The 19,278-nt window shown below is 40.8% G+C and overlaps 1 protein-coding gene across 1 annotated transcript in view; it reads right to left on the bottom strand.

The window, feature by feature from the left end:
* rgs3a (regulator of G protein signaling 3a) overlaps positions 1-15,385 on the bottom strand; it is a 162,600-nt gene extending 147,215 nt beyond the window's left edge. Inside the window, exons 1-2 of the mRNA XM_073839383.1 lie at positions 15,248-15,385; positions 187-254 (exon numbers count right to left, since the gene is read on the bottom strand). Of these exons, the coding sequence (XP_073695484.1) occupies positions 187-201 (15 nt within the window). The 5' untranslated portion in view covers positions 202-254; positions 15,248-15,385. The remainder of the gene's footprint in view (positions 1-186; positions 255-15,247) is intronic.
* Between the last annotated feature and the right edge of the window lie 3,893 nt (positions 15,386-19,278).

Here is a 19,278-nt window from a genome sequence, read left to right as displayed (position 1 = left end):
CAGAACTCAGCACTCGACACACAAATCTAAAAAAAATTGTGACAATAAACGAATACAAAAAGATTAGCTCTAAACATCAACATAACAAATAACTAGCAATAATGACAAAACATTCTAGAATCAATTTCCGATCATAAGCAACACACAACAAAACAAAAAAAACTTGTAAGAAAAGTTGGTACTCACCGTTAAGCATTGCATATTCTCAGAGTTTGCGGAGTTGGAGACAGCAGCATGGTTTGCTGTAGCAGCTTCTGAAGGAGACAAAAGCAAATGAGTCATGGGCTTTGTCTGTCTGTCTTACAAACACTTATAGACAACTTAAATTTGAAAGTTTCTCAGTTGAAGGTATTTAATCCCTCTTGCTTTTTTTCTTCCCCTGAGAGAACATTTTGTCTCCCCTTCTAACTCTGTCATCTGTCATCAGTAGATTCCAGCTTATTGCTGTGGATAGAGCAGCTTGCCCCATCCAGCGATGCCCTTTTAAGAATTCAAATGATTGCTGTTGCTCAGTTTAAAAAGCAAACACTGGGGTTAAAATAGTAGCAGATTATATTTGCAAATTAAATACTAATATACAGCATTTACATTTCTGGTTACTCGCTTTCCAAAAGCTTCACCCTGTCTATTAGTGGAATGAGTTTCTGATCTCAATCACAACAGAAACAGCTAAAGATACACCAACAAAACAAAACATATTTTACTCTCTTACTCTTCCTTTCTGCATTTCCTAATTTCCAGTTTGTGAACTAACTCATTATACTGCACTTGAAACTTTGTGCACTGTAAAGTTGTTAGCTTTTAAGACAAACTGTGATATTGCTCATTTGTAGATCGCTTTGGAAAAATCATAATGTATAAATGTAGACATGTAACCTCAACACTGAATCATGTGTTGCTTTGTTATAATTAATTAGAACAATAATTCTAGATTCCATGTGAGAATTAAACAGACTGGACTGTGCCTGTTCTCTATTGTTTGCTTGTATTGTAAAATGCAGAGCAGTAGGACAGTCTTGTTCAGAGAGAGGCCTCTACAGCTCTGCTTTTGGGTCCTCTGAGACACTCAGGAGACTTTCCTCTCGCTTTCCTCTCTGTGCTCACAGGTTAGCATAGAGATGAATACCGCCATCTCGACTAAGTCTCAATTTGTCTTTGGCAGAGAGAAGTTCTTCAGAAGAGATTCTAGGGAAGGCATTTTCTAAGGGACACTCTTAAAAACTAAAGGTGCTTTAAACGGTTCTTCACAGCAATGCCGTAGAAGAACCATTTTTGGTTCAACAAAGAACCATTCAGTCAAAGAACCATCTCTTTCTCACTTTTTTATAATCTGAAGAACCTTTTTTTGCCACAAAGAACCTTTTGAAAACAGAAACGTTCTTCAGATGTTAAAGGTTCTTTATGGAACCATTTAGACAAAAAGGGTTCTTCTATGGCAATTAGGCTGTTGCAGATACCTTTTGGAGTTTGTTACTTAAACATTGTGACATTGTGATGTTGTTGGCGTGTTTACATATAATGTCTGTGTTTTAACAATTTGTGACCCTGGACCACAAAACCAGTCTTAAGTCGCTGGGGTATATTTGTAGCAATAGCCAAAAATACATTGTATGGGTCAAAATTATTGATTTTTCTTTTATGCCAAAAATCATTAGGAAATTAAGTAAAGATCGTGTTACATTAAGACTTTTTGTAAAATTCCTACTGTAAACCTATCAAAATGTAATTTTTGATTAGTAATATGCATTGTTAAGAACTTAATTTGGACAACTTTAAAGGTGATTTTCTCAGTATTTAGATTTTTTTGCACCCTTAGATTCCAGATTTTCAAATAGATGTATCTCGGCCAAATATTGTCCTATCCTAACAAACTATACATCAATAGAAAGCTTATTTATTGAGCTTTCATATGATGTATATATCTCAGTTTTGTAAAATTTAACCTTATGACTGGTTTTGTGGTCCAGGGTCACATTTACACAATTGTTTGCATTTCAATTTAGGCCCAGATATACAGTATATACTTCAAGTGAAATCAAACAATGAACTGGTGTGACTTTGACATCATTTCAAACAAAATTAAGCTAAAATGCAATTTCTTTAGAGTTTATTTCGGAAGTTTGAAACCTCAATGCGAATGCCTCGGAAAAGTTCACATCCAACTGATTAACACTGATGAATCACCTTTTATTCAAGGCGATTATGTAATTGGCAGGTATGATCTGGGGCTCTGCCTTCTTTGATGTGAAAGTCTTCTCCAGGTCTATCTATTACATAAATAAACTTAACATGATTTAACTGGACTGTCAAACAGCAGAGCTGGTGTAAACACATTCACATCACTACGATCAGATCTGATTCGAGTCATTTAATTTTGTACACATCATCCGGATCACTACGTGACTTTGTATGGAATCTGTCAACTCAAATCTGCAGACTGGCTCTGACTTTCGGCAACTAGTGTCAACTTCTCCAGACTGTAAATTGCTGGAAAATTGGGGCAAAAATTGTGTAGTGTATTCCAGGCTTTAGGCAGCAATGCAGTAGAGTGGTTCAGTCTCAGCCTGGCTGAAACATCAATCCACTGCCTCTAGAAGAGTGCTTTTCATTGTCTTTTTTATATTTCCTGCATTGTCCTATTGTTCAAAAGCACAAAGCTTATTGCTATTATTGGGTAGTTGGCGCACTACAAATAGGCCTAATGAATGCAAACTCTCATCATTTCACCTTTATCCTCAAAATATTTCCATGCCACAAATACAAAATTGCACTCTTCGTTTATAACACCTGTTTGACGGCTGATGTAAAATACAGATTGAGTTCAGGCTCTAGTTTTGCAGTCTATGCAGTGCTATACCTGATTCCCCAAAGGTGTGATGAGCTGGGAACAACTGATCTGAAATCCCCCCAAGAGATGAGTCTAAAACCCAATCCAGACGGGATTAGTTTTACATGGAGAGGTGGAGTAATGTAATAGAGCTTTGCTGTAATTTTAATCCCATCCAAATGAACCATATCAGTAATTATTGCACACTTTTCTGGACTGCTTTCACATGCCAGTGAACATTACGATGTATTTTTCCATCTACAAAATGTCCTGTAACAATAACCCAAAGTAATAGTTTCTCCTACTGGAGAAAAGCACATTTATCTGTCAGTCATTGGTCACTTCGAAAATCTACCAGAAGTAGTAGACCATCTGGAGACTTTGGACATGTGGCTCTTTTTATCACACTATGCTTCGGAGCAAATGTCATCTCACATTCTAGATGAATAGTACACACACTGGGATGCACAGTAGTTTCATAACTGAACTCAGAGTCATCATAGGAGGTGCTCACAGTGCATTACACTTCTAATGTTCATTTAAGCCTGATATACACTATTGCAGGACCTTCCACAGATTGCTCATGTAGCTCATTATGCTCGAGGCACACATTTTTGACATTCAGTGGAGCTGATGCACCACATTAGCTTTTCATCTGAAGATGCAAAATCTGGGACATGCACAGCCAGTGCAGATGCAGAGTCTGAGGCACAAGAGTTTGTTTAATTTAAAATGCATTACAATAGGCTACTACTGTTTTGCACTGCTGATTTTTGAGGCTTGGGAACTGAGATACTGCCATGCAACACCTTTCCCTTACCATTGACCTAAATGACCAGTGCACACAAAGACGAACAATTTGGTCCAATTTCTGCGTGTAATTTGTTTGCTCGTAACAAAAGGCTGAAAGAAAATGCAGAATCACCCTCTGATGTTACAGTCAAACTAAAATTTATTCAGACACCTTAAACATGTCTCACATAATCACAGTGTCACGCGGGTGTGCAGGACGAGACGAGACGATAGACGAGATTAACAATCAACAGTAAATTTAATAGAATTCTCCAAGATGAACAAGGCAGGAACAGGCAGGAACACAGAGGGCTTTCACACACATCCAGATAACGTTAAAGACCGACAAAAGACTAAACTCAAAGACAGACTTATAAAGGGCAACTAATTATCAAACACAGGTGACACAGATGACTAATGATTACAAGGACAGGTGAAACAGATAATGGCTAAACACAGGGCTAAACCAAATGAACACAGAATGGCAGGGGAAGACAATGGGAGAAACCAATGACAGACGGGGTTGTGACATCACGCCCCCCTCCGGAAAGGCGCGTCCTCGCGCCGTGGAGAAAACGAGAGGGGCGGAAGAACAGAGTACATAAGGGAGGAGGCTTGGGCGGAGGACGGTACCCCTGGAGGGGGACAACAAACAAAGTCAACAGAGTCCAGGGGGGCGACGAAGGTGGGAGGAGCCAGGGAGGAAACAGGAGGGGCCTGAAGCAGGAGGAACTGACCCAGACCACAGCCATGATGACGGCCCACGGTGGAGCCGACGGAGGGAGGAGCCATGGTGGAGGAAGGCGTGCCGACTCCATGGGGCCGACCAACAGAGGCGGAGCAGATGGCGGAGGAGCCCGAGGCGGAGACGGAGAGCCGATGATCCGGGGTGACGCCGAGGATCCGGAGGGCCAAGGTGGAGCAGGCTCTGGCGCCCGAGGCGGAGGCGGAGTCCCGGAGATCCGCGGCGGAGCCGGAGCGACAGAGGATGGAGGCTGTGCCCGCAGGAAGGAGGAGTCCCAAGGAGCCGGTGGGACGGCGCGACGAGGCACAGCCGGAGGAGCAGAGTCCTGAGGAGCCGATGGGGTGACGACTGACCAGGGCGGAGCCGGAAAGACGATGGAGCCCGGTGGAGCTGGTGGATCGACGGGCGACGGTGGAGAGGAGGGCGTCGAGAGCCGTGGTGGAACCGCGGGGTCGAAGGGCCGAGGCGGAGTCCAGGACTCGGAGGCTGGAGGCGGAGCTGAGGAATCCTCCAGCCGAGACGCCGATGGAAGCTGGCAGTCCCGCGGCGAGCCCACTGCACAGGTGGATGACTGAGGGTGAGCAGGGGGACTGACAGGTGATAGCGGAGATTCAGGAAGGCTGGGCGAAATCAGCGATGACTCTGGACGACTGGACGGAACCAGCGGAGATTCAGGATGGCTGGACGGGACCAGCGGAGACTCAGGATGGCTGGACGGGACCAGCGGAGACTCAGGATGGCTGGACGGGACCAGCGGAGATTCAGGATGGCTGGACGGGACCAGCGGAGACTCAGGATGGCTGGACGGGACCAGCGGAGACTCAGGCATAGGCAGAAGAGGGCGGGTGGGTGGGAAGTTCAGGCAGGCCAGTGGTTCTGTGGAAAAGTCTATTAAGTCCCCAGAGTGTTGCTCATTCTCACCCCCAGTGGTGGTGCAGTGGGCAGGGCTCTCTGTAGCCCTCTCTTGCTCCACGTCACACTCCACCGTCGCGGATGTAGCAGTCGGCTCTCGCACCTGGTCCGATGGGTCCGGCTCTGGCTCTGTCGCTCTCGGCTCGGGCTCTCCATCGTCGGTGGGCTCGGGCTGCAACTCCGCTTGTCGGGGTGATGTTGGGCTGGGTTCTGGGTCTGGAGTGGGGCTGGTGTCATCCTTCGCGGTCAACGAAGCTCTGCTGGACACCAGCACCCACTCGATGTAGTCGGCGAGGCTCTCTCGAGGACCCTCCCCGGACAGCTGCCTCTGGATGTTATCATTAAGTCCCACGCGGTAGAACGTGCATAGGCAACTGTCCGGGTAGTGCGTAAACGGGGCGAGGAATATAAAGTCTCTGGTGTGGTCCTCGAGAGAGCGGTTCCCCTGCTTCAGGAGGAGGATGAGGACGGCGGGATCATTCATGACGGGGGAAAAAAAAATAAACTAAACACTGATACAAAAAAAACGGAAAATAAACGCAGGGGAAGACGCCGTGAATTTTTTTTGGGTCGGTCTTTCTGTCACGCGGGTGTGCAGGACGAGACGAGACGATAGACGAGATTAACAATCAACAGTAAATTTAATAGAATTCTCCAAGATGAACAAGGCAGGAACAGGCAGGAACACAGAGGGCTTTCACACACATCCAGATAACGTTAAAGACCGACAAAAGACTAAACTCAAAGACAGACTTATAAAGGGCAACTAATTATCAAACACAGGTGACACAGATGACTAATGATTACAAGGACAGGTGAAACAGATAATGGCTAAACACAGGGCTAAACCAAATGAACACAGAATGGCAGGGGAAGACAATGGGAGAAACCAATGACAGACGGGGTTGTGACACACAGTTTGTTTGTTATATTTTAGAAAATGGTAATAAAGTATGACAAGAACTCAGAGTTAAACTGTGTCAGAACAAATTAATCTTGATAATGTCAGGTAGAAAGTTATGTAAAGGATTACAATCAACCAAAAATTCAGACAGCTGTTAGTACAATATTTAAACAGCTAAGAATACTTAGTTGACCAATTACCAAGCAATGCTTAATTTTGTTCAGTCTGTGGTGTAAAAAGGTCACATTAGCAATTAAAGAAAATACACTTAAGCAAAACATGGTCAGGTCCAAATGTTTGAATAATCTTTAGTCCCACATTTGAAGCAATTTTACTGGTAGTCCACTGTATGAAGAATTTTTGGGTATAATATTTCAGTTTAAAATATCACAAATGATATCTGCGTTCTAAATAATTTTTGGTTTGTCTGTTGCACTTACAGAAAAGCAAAAATACTCTGGTACACAAAGCAGCACTGTGCAAAATTCTGTTTCTGACACCTGCTTGTCACAAAGATGAATAAAAGAAGATTTGCTATTTATGTGTTTTCAAACATCTGCTCAATCCGTTTTATTCAATACTAGACTTTTGTATTGCAGCTCAATAATCATCTCCACTGCCAGATATAGATTCTTCTTTGGGTATTTGTTGTTGTTTGGCAAACTGCACTATATTGCTGAAAGTATTTGGACACCCCAATCTAATGAACAGGTTTGACTACTGTAGTAATTTCCATGGGTACAAATCCTAATGTTGAGCATATAATGATATTCTAGGGGATTGTGCTCTTCTAAATTGGTAGCAACAGTTTTGACAGCTTAGATCCTTTTCTATTCTAACATGACAATGCCTCTGTGTATAAGGAAAGGTTCAAAAAGAAATGATTGATTCAGTCAGTGTGGAAGAACTTTACTGGTCTGCAGAAAGCCAAGTCCCCAAGTGTAAGTCGCTTTGAATAAAAGCGTCTGCTAAATGAATAAATGTAAATGTAAGTCCTAATCCCAGCAGAACACCTTTGGAGAGACTTTAAATGCAGACCTTGAGCCAAAATTACCAAACACCAATGACTTGGGTACAGTCATTTTAGACACTTCCAAAACTGTTGCAACAGAGATGAAATGCAATTTATAAATACATGAATTGTTTCCATCTTTGTTGCCACAGTTTTGGAAGTGCTTTTTTTCTATTCTAAAGATGGGGGTGTCCCAATACTTTCGTCCATATAGTGTATGCAAGTCATTGGTGTTTGATAATGAGTTTTTGGCTCAAGGTCTGTATTTATTTATTTGCTTTCTACAGACCAGTCAAGTTCTTCCACACTGACTGAATCAATCATTTCTTTTTGAACCTTGCCTTTTGTACACAAAGGCATTGTCTTATTAGAATTGAAGAGTGTCCTGTTAAAACTGTTACTGTAAAATTAGAATCACACAATCCCCTAGAATATCATTATATGCTTAAACATTATGATTTGTACTCATGGAAATCACTAAATTAGTCAAACCTGTTCATTAGAAGGGGGTGTCCCAATACTTTTGGCAATATAGTGTGTTTGTAAACGCTACCAAATCGTAATTGTTATGTAAATGCATCAGCTCCAGACACATTTCCAAAAGTGCAAATCTTATTAGTTAGTCATGTAGTACTCTCTTAAATTGCAAATGAAAGAGACAGAGACAAGAGTTAGTGGTTGCCCAAGCGGTCCTCTTTGTTGTCTAAAGATGCGCCGCAGTTGTCACGGTAACGGTAACTCTCTCAACTGTCACCAGTATTTATAAAATGCAGCTGAACCTCAGTGCAAACTTATACTAAACATACAATAAAGTAACTTGAATTGAACACATATGTACATGTAAAAAGAAACAGACATAGCATGGATACAAAATAAATATATACAAACAATAGAATATTTTTATGGCCCAAACTATGCAGGGTTCACACTCTCTCCAACCAAATGAGATGTCGTCCCGACATCAGTATTCTCAAAGTCATAAACTTCGATATATTTCACTTCACACTCATGTAAAAGTACCAGGTCACATGTGATGTTTTCAATACATTTTCCCTTTTTTTTTTACATTCATACATTTAATAATCACATATCATGTTCCTGTTTCACAGACAGTCCTTGTAGGCTGATAATCAACTTTCTGAATTCAAGTTCAATGAGCTAGTGCCCTAAACAGTCCCAGAATCAAGGCACTAAGGAATGTTCATTAAGAATGAAGTCCATACAGGAAACAATCAAGTTCAAGTGCAGAAAGTTCTCAGATTCAGGCCATTCTCAGGTTCTCCAAGGAACGTTTCAAAATGTTCAGTCCATTTAATTTATCTGGGCCTTTTAACAGTCCATATTTTCAATGTGCAGAGTCCATTTTATCTGTCTAGGCCTTTAAACAGTCCATATTTTCTTTTCGGCCCAACAACAGTTCATTAAGTGTCACAGTCCCTTAGCTGGCAACAGTTATTTGCAATCAGTCAAGGCAGTTAGTGTCAATATGATGGCAGTTTGTCAGTAGAGTTCTGCGGTGCCATCTGAGACCTGGTCAAGTGAAAGTTCATTGAGATTCTTTAAATGGCTGGATAATAGATAAGTGAGGGCTGAGAATAATGGATCGGCATTGGCACCCAAGAATTCATATTTGGTGTCCATGTGTGTATGGGGTGTGGGTTAAAGTCATTTCTTGCATTCTGTACACTGTGGCATGTAGGATTTCCAAATTTTTCATATGTGAACCTCTTTGGTGGTCCTCGTTGTCGGACTCTAGATGGTTCCGTTACAGGATTCCTCCATGCAGGTAAGTGATGTTCTTCAACAGGTAAGTGTTGTCTAGGTGAGTGCCGTTCTTTTAAACTTTGTTCTTCAACAGGTAAGTTTTGTTCAGGTAAGCAGTGTTCCTCAGCAGGTAAGTGTTGTTCCTCAACAGGTAAGTGTCTTTCTTCAACAGGTAAATCAACATGTTCTATTTCATCTTGTTTCCGTTCAGCTTGGTGTGGCAACACTGACAACTCAACCGTTCGTTCTAACTTTGCTGATGATTTCTCACCAGGAGGTAACAGGCGTTGTGTGGTTTTATTTTGCACCTGACTGTTTGGCTGTGTTCTAAACTGATAGGGTTCAACTTGCACATAGTACTCATCATCACTTTCACTGTCATTCTCTGGCTCATATTCCTCGCTTCTCCCTGCAGGTAAAGCTGTGCTTTTCTGTTGATGTTTTTGCTTTGGTGTGGCATTTTGAGTTGATGTGGTAACCTGAGGTAAGTGATCACAGGGGAGAAGGTGATTACGATGCAACACTCTTGATCGGCCTTTGCCCTGCTCTGGTTTCACTTCATAGATTGGAGTATCTTCAGCAGCCTGGCGGATGACAATGTGGACTTCATCCTCCCAGAAATTTCTTAGTTTTCCTGGGCCCCCTTTTTGAGCTAGGTTTCTCACCAGAACTCTGCTGCCAGGGTATAGATTAGTGCATCTAACTTTTTGGTCATAATTTCTTTTGTTTCTCTCAATACACTTCTTTGCATGCTCACTGGCGATCTCATAAGCCTCTTGCATACCCTTTGTCCACCTCTCCACATATTCACTGTGGTCGATGGATCCCTTGTCTGGATTGAGATCAAACAATGCATCAACTGGAAGCCTTGGAGAGCGGCCGTACATGAGGTAGAAAGGTGAGAATCCAGTCACTTCGCTTTTAGTGCAATTGTAGGCAAACACTAGCTTATTCAATGCCTCTTTCCAATTCAATTTCTGTTTTTCTGTGAGAGTTTTGAGCATTTGCAGAATGGTCCGATTGAATCTCTCTACTTGTCCATTTCCCTGTGGGTGGTATGGGGTCGTCCTAGAGGCAGTAATATCACTGTATTTTTGGAGCTGGTCGAAGAGTTGATTTTCGAATTCCCTGCCTTGGTCATGGTGAATTCGTGAGGGGAACCCAAACCTTAGGGCAAAATCATTGAACAACCGGTCTGCTACAGTTTTTCCAGATTTTGAAGTTGTAGCATATGCCTGCACAAATCGAGTGAAATGGTCAACAATCACAAGGATATACTCATAACCTCCTTTGCACTTGTCCAAATGAAGGAAGTCGATGGATACTAACTCAAATGGATGTGTTGTCTTAATGCTTTTGAGAGGTGCCCGTGTCTCTCTGCATGGTTTTTTCTGTTTTATGCATGAACAGGTTCTCAGGACATAGTGCTCAATATCCTTTTGCATGAAGGGCCAGAAAAATCGATCTCTAATGAGGCTGGTTGTGCGGTCAAGGCCTTGATGACCCATTTCATCATGCAATTCCCTCAAGACAATACTCTTAAACTGGGCAGGCAACACTAGCTGCATTCGTTGTGATGTTTTGCGGTGCAGTATGCCATATTCATCCAACACCAGTTTGTCCCACTCACGCATTAGACCTCTAACTGTAGGATTGGCTGACCGACACTGTTTTGAAGACGGTCTTGTTTCTGACTGCAAGTAGTCTATGATTTCTTTGACATTCTTGTCATCTCTTTGTGCTTGCTGAATCTCCTCTTTTGATAATGATTTGCAGGGTTTGTCGCCAATCTCCATGCATGCTGGTGCACACTGACTGATTAAAGTAAGGGGTGGATCTGGGTCGTGCTGGACCTCCACAGCTTGTATTGTGGCTCCCACACACTCTGATGAAAGCTCCTCTGTAAATTCTCTCATTGCTGTCTCTATATCAACTGGCATTCTGGACAGTGAATCAGCATCCACATTCTCTTTACCTGGGCGATAACGAATGGTGAAATGGAAGTCTGCAAGTTCAGCGACCCATCTGCATCCAGTGGCATTTAACTTTGCAGAGGACAACACATAAGTGAGGGGATTGTTATCACTGTACACGGTGAAGGTAGGTGCATAATATAGGTAGTCTCTAAACTTTTCTGTTATAGCCCATTTGAGGGCTAGGAACTCCAGCTTTCCACTGTGCAGGTGGTAGTTTCTCTCTGCATTGGTCAATGTTCTTGAACCATATGCTATCACTCTCAGCTTCCCGTTCTGGTTCTGATACAGGACAGCACCCAGGCCTTGGTTGGACGCATCTGTGTGAAGTACAAATGGTTTGGAAAAGTCTGGGAACCCCAATATTGGAGGTTGAACGAGACAGTCAATCAGCTTTGACAGTGTTTCTTGGTGATACTCTGTCCATTCAATCAGCTTACTGGATGGCACCATGTGACTTTTTCTGTTGGTTACTACTCTGCAGTTTCCTTTCTTTGTGCTCTCAGTTTTCTCATTGCCCTTCAGAAGGTCGTAAAGGGGCTTAGCAATACTTGAGAAGTCTTTGATGTACTGGCGATAATAACTTAGTAGACCGAGAATTTTCCGTAGATCTCCCACAGTGTTTGGTCTCTTCTCTTTAAGTGCTGTTACAGCGACAGTGTCTTCAGGGTCCATTTTACTGCCTTCTGCAGAAACAATGCGGCCTAAGTAGCGAACCTCATTCTTGAACATCTCACACTTTCGTGGCTTCAGCTTTACTCCATGGGCTTGTAGACGTTGCAACACTTTTTTTATTGCTTCAAGATGTCCATCAAATGTTTTCGTGAAAACCAGGATGTCATCTAAGTAGGGCACACAAATTTCATCTCTTAGTCCTTCTAAGCACTCCTCCATGAAATGCTGAAATGATGCAGGCGCGTTCATGAGGCCGAAGGGGATACGAACCCACTCATATAAGCCCCATGGTGTACCGAATGCGGTCAAGTGTCTGCTGTCTGGGGACATAAAACCCTGATGGTAAGCTTTGCCCTGATCTAATACTGAAAACCAGGCATTACCACCTAAACTGTCCAGAATGTCTTGTACTCTCGGGATAGGCTGGCGATCAGGTAGTGTCTTCCTATTGAGGTCTCTATAGTCAATGCACAACCTAAGGCTGCCATCTTTCTTACGAACACACACGATTGGTGAAGAGTAAGGGGAATGGGTTTTCTCAATCCAGCCCTGGGCAATCAAGTCATGCAGGTAGTCCTTCATTTCCTGATACAGTGGCTTGGGGACTGAAGTGTACATACGGACAACAGGAGTATCGTCAGTCAGAGAAATACTTAGCTGGAGACCTTTGATGCACCCAATATCGTCATCTGACCTCGAAAATGAATGGCACTCTTCTCGTAGTAACTGTTTTATTTTGCTTCGCTGGTGCATAGGTAAGTGGCTTACATCAACAGGTGGGTCCCACAATTCTTCACTGTTACTTTCTTTAGAATCTGTGGTATTCTGAATCTCACTGATCATGGCTGTTGTTGTACAATGTGATGCTGCAGCTGGTAGTACAGATTTTATTGATTGTATTGTCCCAAGCTCAGTTTTTCCTACAAGCCTTATCTCATGGTCTGTGACATTCTGTACACTGATCTTGACCACTGGACGACTTCCTTTCTTGAGAGTTAGTAGGGTTTCCAGAGGTTCCAGACCATCTGGACAGTGTGGATTTAAGTGTGGTTCAAACAAGAAAACAGTGTCGTGCTTCATGTATGGCACTTTAACTTGACATTGTACCTGCATTATTGAACGTTTTGGTATATTCACTGTGTCTTTCATTGTCTTCACCAAATATTCACTAGGATTCTCAGTAGTCACAAGATTGTGGCACAAGATTGTGGCAACCACTAACTCTTGTCTCTGTCTCTTTCATTTGCATTATTTCATTGCTTAAGCTTTGCAGTTGCGACATCAGGTCAACTTTTGTCTGTTTTATTTGGTGTTTTGGTTCATTTAACTGCGTGACATGAACAGCAGCACTGCGTTCGGACTTCCGTTTGTTTTGTCTCTCTGTCTCATGGGAGCAAGCAACATTTAATCTCTCCAACAGCACTTCATCTGAAATTGTGGGGTCAGACAGGAATGGCTGGAGGTCACTCTGAATACGATCATTCTGTAGGCCAGTTAGCACAGTATGAAGGAACATGTTTTGGACTAAAGCTGGATCATATTTTAGGCCAGACTCATCTTCTTGTGAAGCGAACAGAATTTTCTGTCTCAGATCAAGAACACGAATGAGAAAACTTTGTGGTGTTTCTTTAGCACGCTGGGCCTCTGCTGTGAGCTGTTTGTATAGTTCTGTTGCATTTTTCTCTTGATAGTGAGAACGGAGGATTCTTCGTAATGTTGGAAGAGTGAGGTCTGCTTTGCCTTCAAGATAACTACGCAACTGAAGCCCTGGAGTGATTGCTCTGATGACTGAATCAATGATATCTTGTTCTAGATAGCCTTTATTTAACCCACTCTCTATTTGGCGTGCAAGACTTGAAAATGACAATCTGTCCTTCTGGCCTGGCTCACCAATGAGGCCTGAAATTTTGAAGTCTTTGTGCCACACGGCTGGTGCGATTTGTCTCTGTAATAGGGGAGGAGCACTAACCAGTGTATGATCAATTGCTACTTGTTGCGTTGTTGTACTCTGTGAGATGGTAGGACTTAAGTACATAGCAGACTCATTCATATTTTCAAGTTGTCGAAATGGTCTTTGATCTGTTCTTACTTCTCTTTCCGGTGGTCTTAACTCTGTTCTTAGCTCAGTTCCATTAATATTGGTCATCATCAGATTGCTTAATTTATCATTAATGCTGAGGAGCTCAGCCATGCCTCCATCCTCTAGCTCTTCTAGTTCTTTTCTTAGTAGATGATTACTGAGAAGATTTACTAAAGTCAGGCGAGTTGTGTTTCCAATGTTCTCTGCAGAAATGTTTAAGATCTGGCAGAGTTCTATGAGCTTTCCTCGAGTTAATGTACACAGTCTTTCACCTATTTCTTCCTGAAGGCTCTGAAGTGTATCCATCTTTATCTGCAGTAGCTTGACAGTATGATGAAAGTGGACGTTTACTCACTGACTTGACTTTGCAGCCTCTTGTAGTCACTGTACCTCAAGTGCGTGCACTGCTCAATCAGTTTCGTAAAACCACTTCACTCAGCTGCTTGTCTTGTAGGTAAGTATGAATGTTACAGGATGGGGCTCTGCTGGTCAAGAAGATGAACCACCCTATACACATCCCAGCGGTGCCTCCAAAATTTGTAGTACTCTCTTAAATTGCAAATGAAAGAGACAGAGACAAGAGTTAGTGGTTGCCCAAGCGGTCCTCTTTGTTGTCTAAAGATGCGCCGCAGTTGTCACGGTAACGGTAACTCTCTCAACTGTCACCAGTATTTATAAAATGCAGCTGAACCTCAGTGCAAACTTATACTAAACATACAATAAAGTAACTTGAATTGAACACATATGTACATGTAAAAAGAAACAGACATAGCATGGATACAAAATAAATATATACAAACAATAGAATATTTTTATGGCCCAAACTATGCAGGGTTCACAGTCAGTTTTTTTTAGCAGTGCAATAGAAAAGAGATTAGAAACTCTCCATCACAATGTTTAGGCTTTAATTCAAATTAAAATGTTTATCGCACCAAATTACAGTGATGAACATTTGTCTTAATGTGAACAGTCCTTAGCCCTCACAAACACCATTTTCAGATGTTTAATAAGATATTTAAGATATTTAATTATGTTGGTTGGTTCTCACAATGTCAAACTTCAGGTTTTATTATCCCAAAGGCTGTGTAGGCAAAACTACATACACTGCCTGTGCGCAACCATTATGCAATCTACCCACACTAAAAAATGCATTAAAAAGCAGCATGGCCCACTTTTGATATGAAGGGTATCAACAATTTAAAAATGCTTAGGTAACTTGAAAATTTGACTGAACGACAAATCAGAGCAAAAGAGGAAATTAGTGACCCACAGAGGGACAGATGGTTATTAATGATTCAGTTTTTCACGATAATCTATTCAGACAGAAGTCACTGACTTCGAGAGTTGATGAGTTCTGTTATCTTAACCCCAGCCACAAAGAAAATATATGCAACTTGTAAATGACAGCACGAACGAAATTGATTGAAGCTTCCACAAAAACAAACCTACACCTCACTAAAACATCTACGAGGCTCATAAGGAACAGAACAGCTGTGCTGCATCAATAGCTAATGTAACGCACTCATTAAACACACATCAAAGACAGACTGAGAGATCACTCACCTGATCACTGCTGACACACTGATGTTCAAACAGATGCTGAGAGTATAGAAGTTATTCCCTCAAAATTAGTTTCAACATATATGTGAGCAAAAATGTTGTCGGACTCTAGGAGCAAGGCGCTGCTGACTCCAAACTCTGGGCAAATGCCACAGCGTGTGTATGATTCTCAATTATGTGTGTGTTTGTCCAGCCCCCTCCCGCTCTCCCTCCATCCATCCTCTCTCACTCCCCATATAACCAATTTTAATCCTCCACTCACCCAGCAGACTCTTTGAGTCTGTGTTTAGTCCTGCCATCCTCTTCCAGCGGGTTTTAAACATCACATATGTGCATCCTCCAAGGTTATTTTAGGTTTCATTTCAATTTGTTATTCAACATTAGGTTAGCATGTAATCACCATGTGGTTACCTTATATAACCCAGTACTTTCACAGTTATGTGTATGCATTAACTCAGACTATTTGAATATGTTTAATGGGGTCATCAGATGCAAATCTCACTTTTACATGTTGTTTGAACATTAATGTGTGTTGGCAGTTTGTGAACACAACCATCCTACAATGATAAAAATCCACCCAGTGGTCATTTTTTAATCTTTAAAAGTAATATCCCCTTTTTAAAACCAGGTCATTCTCAGCTTCTTGTCAGTGTGGCGACACACCAACAGAGGCCACTCCCATGATAGTTGATTGACATGAGCGTCTTACCTAAGACCCGCCCTCACCGAGTTGAAACAGTCTGACTTCGATCGCCATTGTGTGATTTAGGTGCAGGGGTCTCGATTGAGCCATCATTTACTCCCAACATCTGAGCAGCTAAAGACGCAGAGGATTAACATTACTTTCGTTTTTGAAAGGAAAGATCTACATTTGATTCTATAGAATATATGTTTGTGCAAATCATTTGTGATGCAGCTTGACCCACAGCAGAAGTAAGTATAAGGGTGTTTTATGCATCTTTGCAAATGGCCTTTCTTAATAATGTGTTGGTTAGCAAGTTTTGCAGCTAAACGTGGCTAATCTCGGATAAATGCGGCTAAAGTAAACACTACGGCTCATCAGAATAGCTCGCTCTTAAAAAGGGCTGATTTTGACAAGGTAAAAAGAGTATTTTTTTCACTACCATTGAGAAATTTGAACCAAAGTATGTTATAGACTTCATATCAACTCGTGGAAAATGGGCATCCGATGATATTTTATATATATATATTTTAATGCATACAGTAGCTTGACTTTTACACTGTTACAACTGTTTTGTGTGATCAGAAAAGTGGGACGTTTGCACAAGGACTATGGTGACTGAGCTGAGTCTTCATGTGTTATAATCAGTGACAATCTGGCACTGGAATTTGTTATTTTTCATGCTTTGTTCTGTGGCCGAAGGCAAGAGTGTGATGTTCTCTCTTGTTCAGTCACACAGATACATGCTCCGGTCTACTTTTTCCTGCAGCTGCAGCAGCTTGCCATCCATTTTTGTGAAGCTGAAAGCAAAATACTAGCAAATGCATTGCTGCTACTGATATACAGTACATCCACATACTTGACCCTGGACCACAAAACCAGTCATAAGGGACACTTTAACCATTCGAAAGCTGAATAAATAAGCTTTCCACTGATGTATGTTGATGGATGTTTGTTAGGATAGGACAACATTTGGCAGAGATACAGCTATTTAAAAATCTGGAATCTAAGGGTGCAAAAAAATCTAAAAATTAAAAAAAAAATCGCCTTTAAACTTGTCCAAAAGAAGTTCTTAGCAATGCATATTTCTAATCAAAAATTAGGTTTTGATATATTTATGGTAGGAAATATACAAAGTATGTTCATGGAACATGATCTTGCTTAATATCCTAATGATTTTTGGCATAAAAGAAAAATTTATCATTTTGACCCATACAGTGTATTTTTGGCTATTGCTATAAATATACCCGTGCTACTTAAGACTGGTTTTGTGCTCCAGGGTCACATATGTGCATCTTGTTTTATTAAAATGTATAAGTTATACGTGGGTGGATTAGAAGAACTGGGAAATATGCAAAGCAAAATAGCTAAGATGTTACCACTAGACCATCACACTGCAATATCTATATAAGAGCCAAAAATAATTCTTGATTTACTGTATGTGACTTATCCACTGAGATTGATGGTGGAAGATAAATGATGTTTTCATTTTAAACACTTCATGGGTCAGGAAGAATGAATCATTAGTGTGTAACAATTTAATGACAACTCATGTTGCATCCAATAGGCATTTAACATGGTCTTAACCAATATTTCACACGACTTCTGTACATTCCTAATTCTAAAAATATACTACAGCAATAAACCTCGTGATCTGAGCTCCTTTGTGCCGCATAGATTTGATCCCAGAGACAGGGACAATAATCGTCTGTAAAAGCATCTTAACAAAGCGGACAGATTTCTGCAGGCGGTGGGGGAGGGACTGAAAGAGAGATAGGATGTAGATTGACAGATGTCAGGCTGAGACAGAGAAACGGAAGATAATAGAAGAGAGGAAGAGAAGGAAGAGGCAGGAGGTCGAATGGGTAACTGTCGGAGTCTCTCTGTGATACCTCACATAATCTGCTAATTAGTAAATTAAGGCAATTAAATATTCATTCAGCCAGATGCAAGCTCCAGCATAGTCAGCTCAACCCATTAATTCACAGAAGAAGAATATAACATTGAACATGTTACATGAACAATTATATAACAGATCTGTCTATTCCAGTGTTTAGTTATTTTTTTAGGTTACATTCAGTTTACAAATACTTACTAGACCATGCAGGCCGTATAAATTTAACCATTATATACACTCTTAAAAAAAAAAGTTCCTTCAAAAGGTTCTTCAAGTGATGCCATAGAAACATTTCTTGCTTACCTTTTTATAATCTATTTGCAATAAAGAACCTTTTGTGAAACAGAAAGGTTCCTCAGATGTTAAAGGTTCTTTATGGAACCATTTAGACAAAAAGGTTCTTCTATGGCATCGTGAAGCACCTTTATTTTTAATAGTGTAGTCTCATGGTAAAATGTGTAATATTTAAGATTTATGTTTATATTTTCCAAACAACATGATAAGTCAAGTACTTATTTGAAACATTAATGATATTTATTCCTGATTGTTTATTTAGCATTTGCATTTTATATATGCATCCTTTTCTGGCTTTTAATGGTGAGCTAAACAAGCTGAATAAATAATTTTGTTAGTAAATATTAGCATCTTTGTCTGCAAGTCAAGAATGTAAATCATTAATCTCAGCATTCAACGCACATCAAAAACAGAAAATTGTTAAGAAAGAGCAAGCTTTTACATTTTATATTAAAATTATCAATACTGTTTGTGCCAATTGTGTGACAATAAAAATCTAAATATTGAGAAAATTGCCTTTAAAGTTCTCCAAATTAGGTCCTAAGCAATGGATATTACTAATCAAAAAATTAAGTTAAGATACATTTATGGTAGGAATTTTACAAAATATCTTCATGGAGCATGATCTTTCCTTAATTTCCTAATAATATACCCATAAGACTTATGACTGGATTTGTTGATGAGTTTGCCGCCGTTTCTTTGAATATTGTCAGAGATTATCATTCCACCAGTAAGGAACAGTGAATGTTAATGTGCTGGAAATTAATTTTGTGCCTCTCTGATGGTACCACTTTACAAAGAGTTTACAACCTAAAAGTTACTTTCTGCCTTAAAAACAAATGGTGCAACCAAATTAGGTACGTTCTAGCTCCTCCCCAGGAAAGAATTAATGTATATAAACAAAACATCCCCACCCCCTTCCAACATAACTAACAGATGGTTTATAGTCCAGTGTCATCCAGATTAAACCAGACTATTTTTCCCCACTAGAGCATGAGGTCTTTTATTTATTTAGGCCTTGTAGTAAAATATTAAGATTGGTTAAGCTACCAATGAATCTGTCTAATAAAAAAAAGTTTTTTTTTAATAGTTATATTTAAAGCTTTCAGTGTACTCTTATTATAAAAAGAATAACAAGTACATTTGTGTAGAAGAAAATGG

Source organism: Garra rufa, chromosome 5, assembly GCF_049309525.1.
Source record: "Garra rufa chromosome 5, GarRuf1.0, whole genome shotgun sequence".
NCBI classification, from domain to species: Eukaryota; Metazoa; Chordata; class Actinopteri; order Cypriniformes; family Cyprinidae; genus Garra; species Garra rufa.
This window is presented reverse-complemented; position numbering and strand designations above follow the sequence as displayed.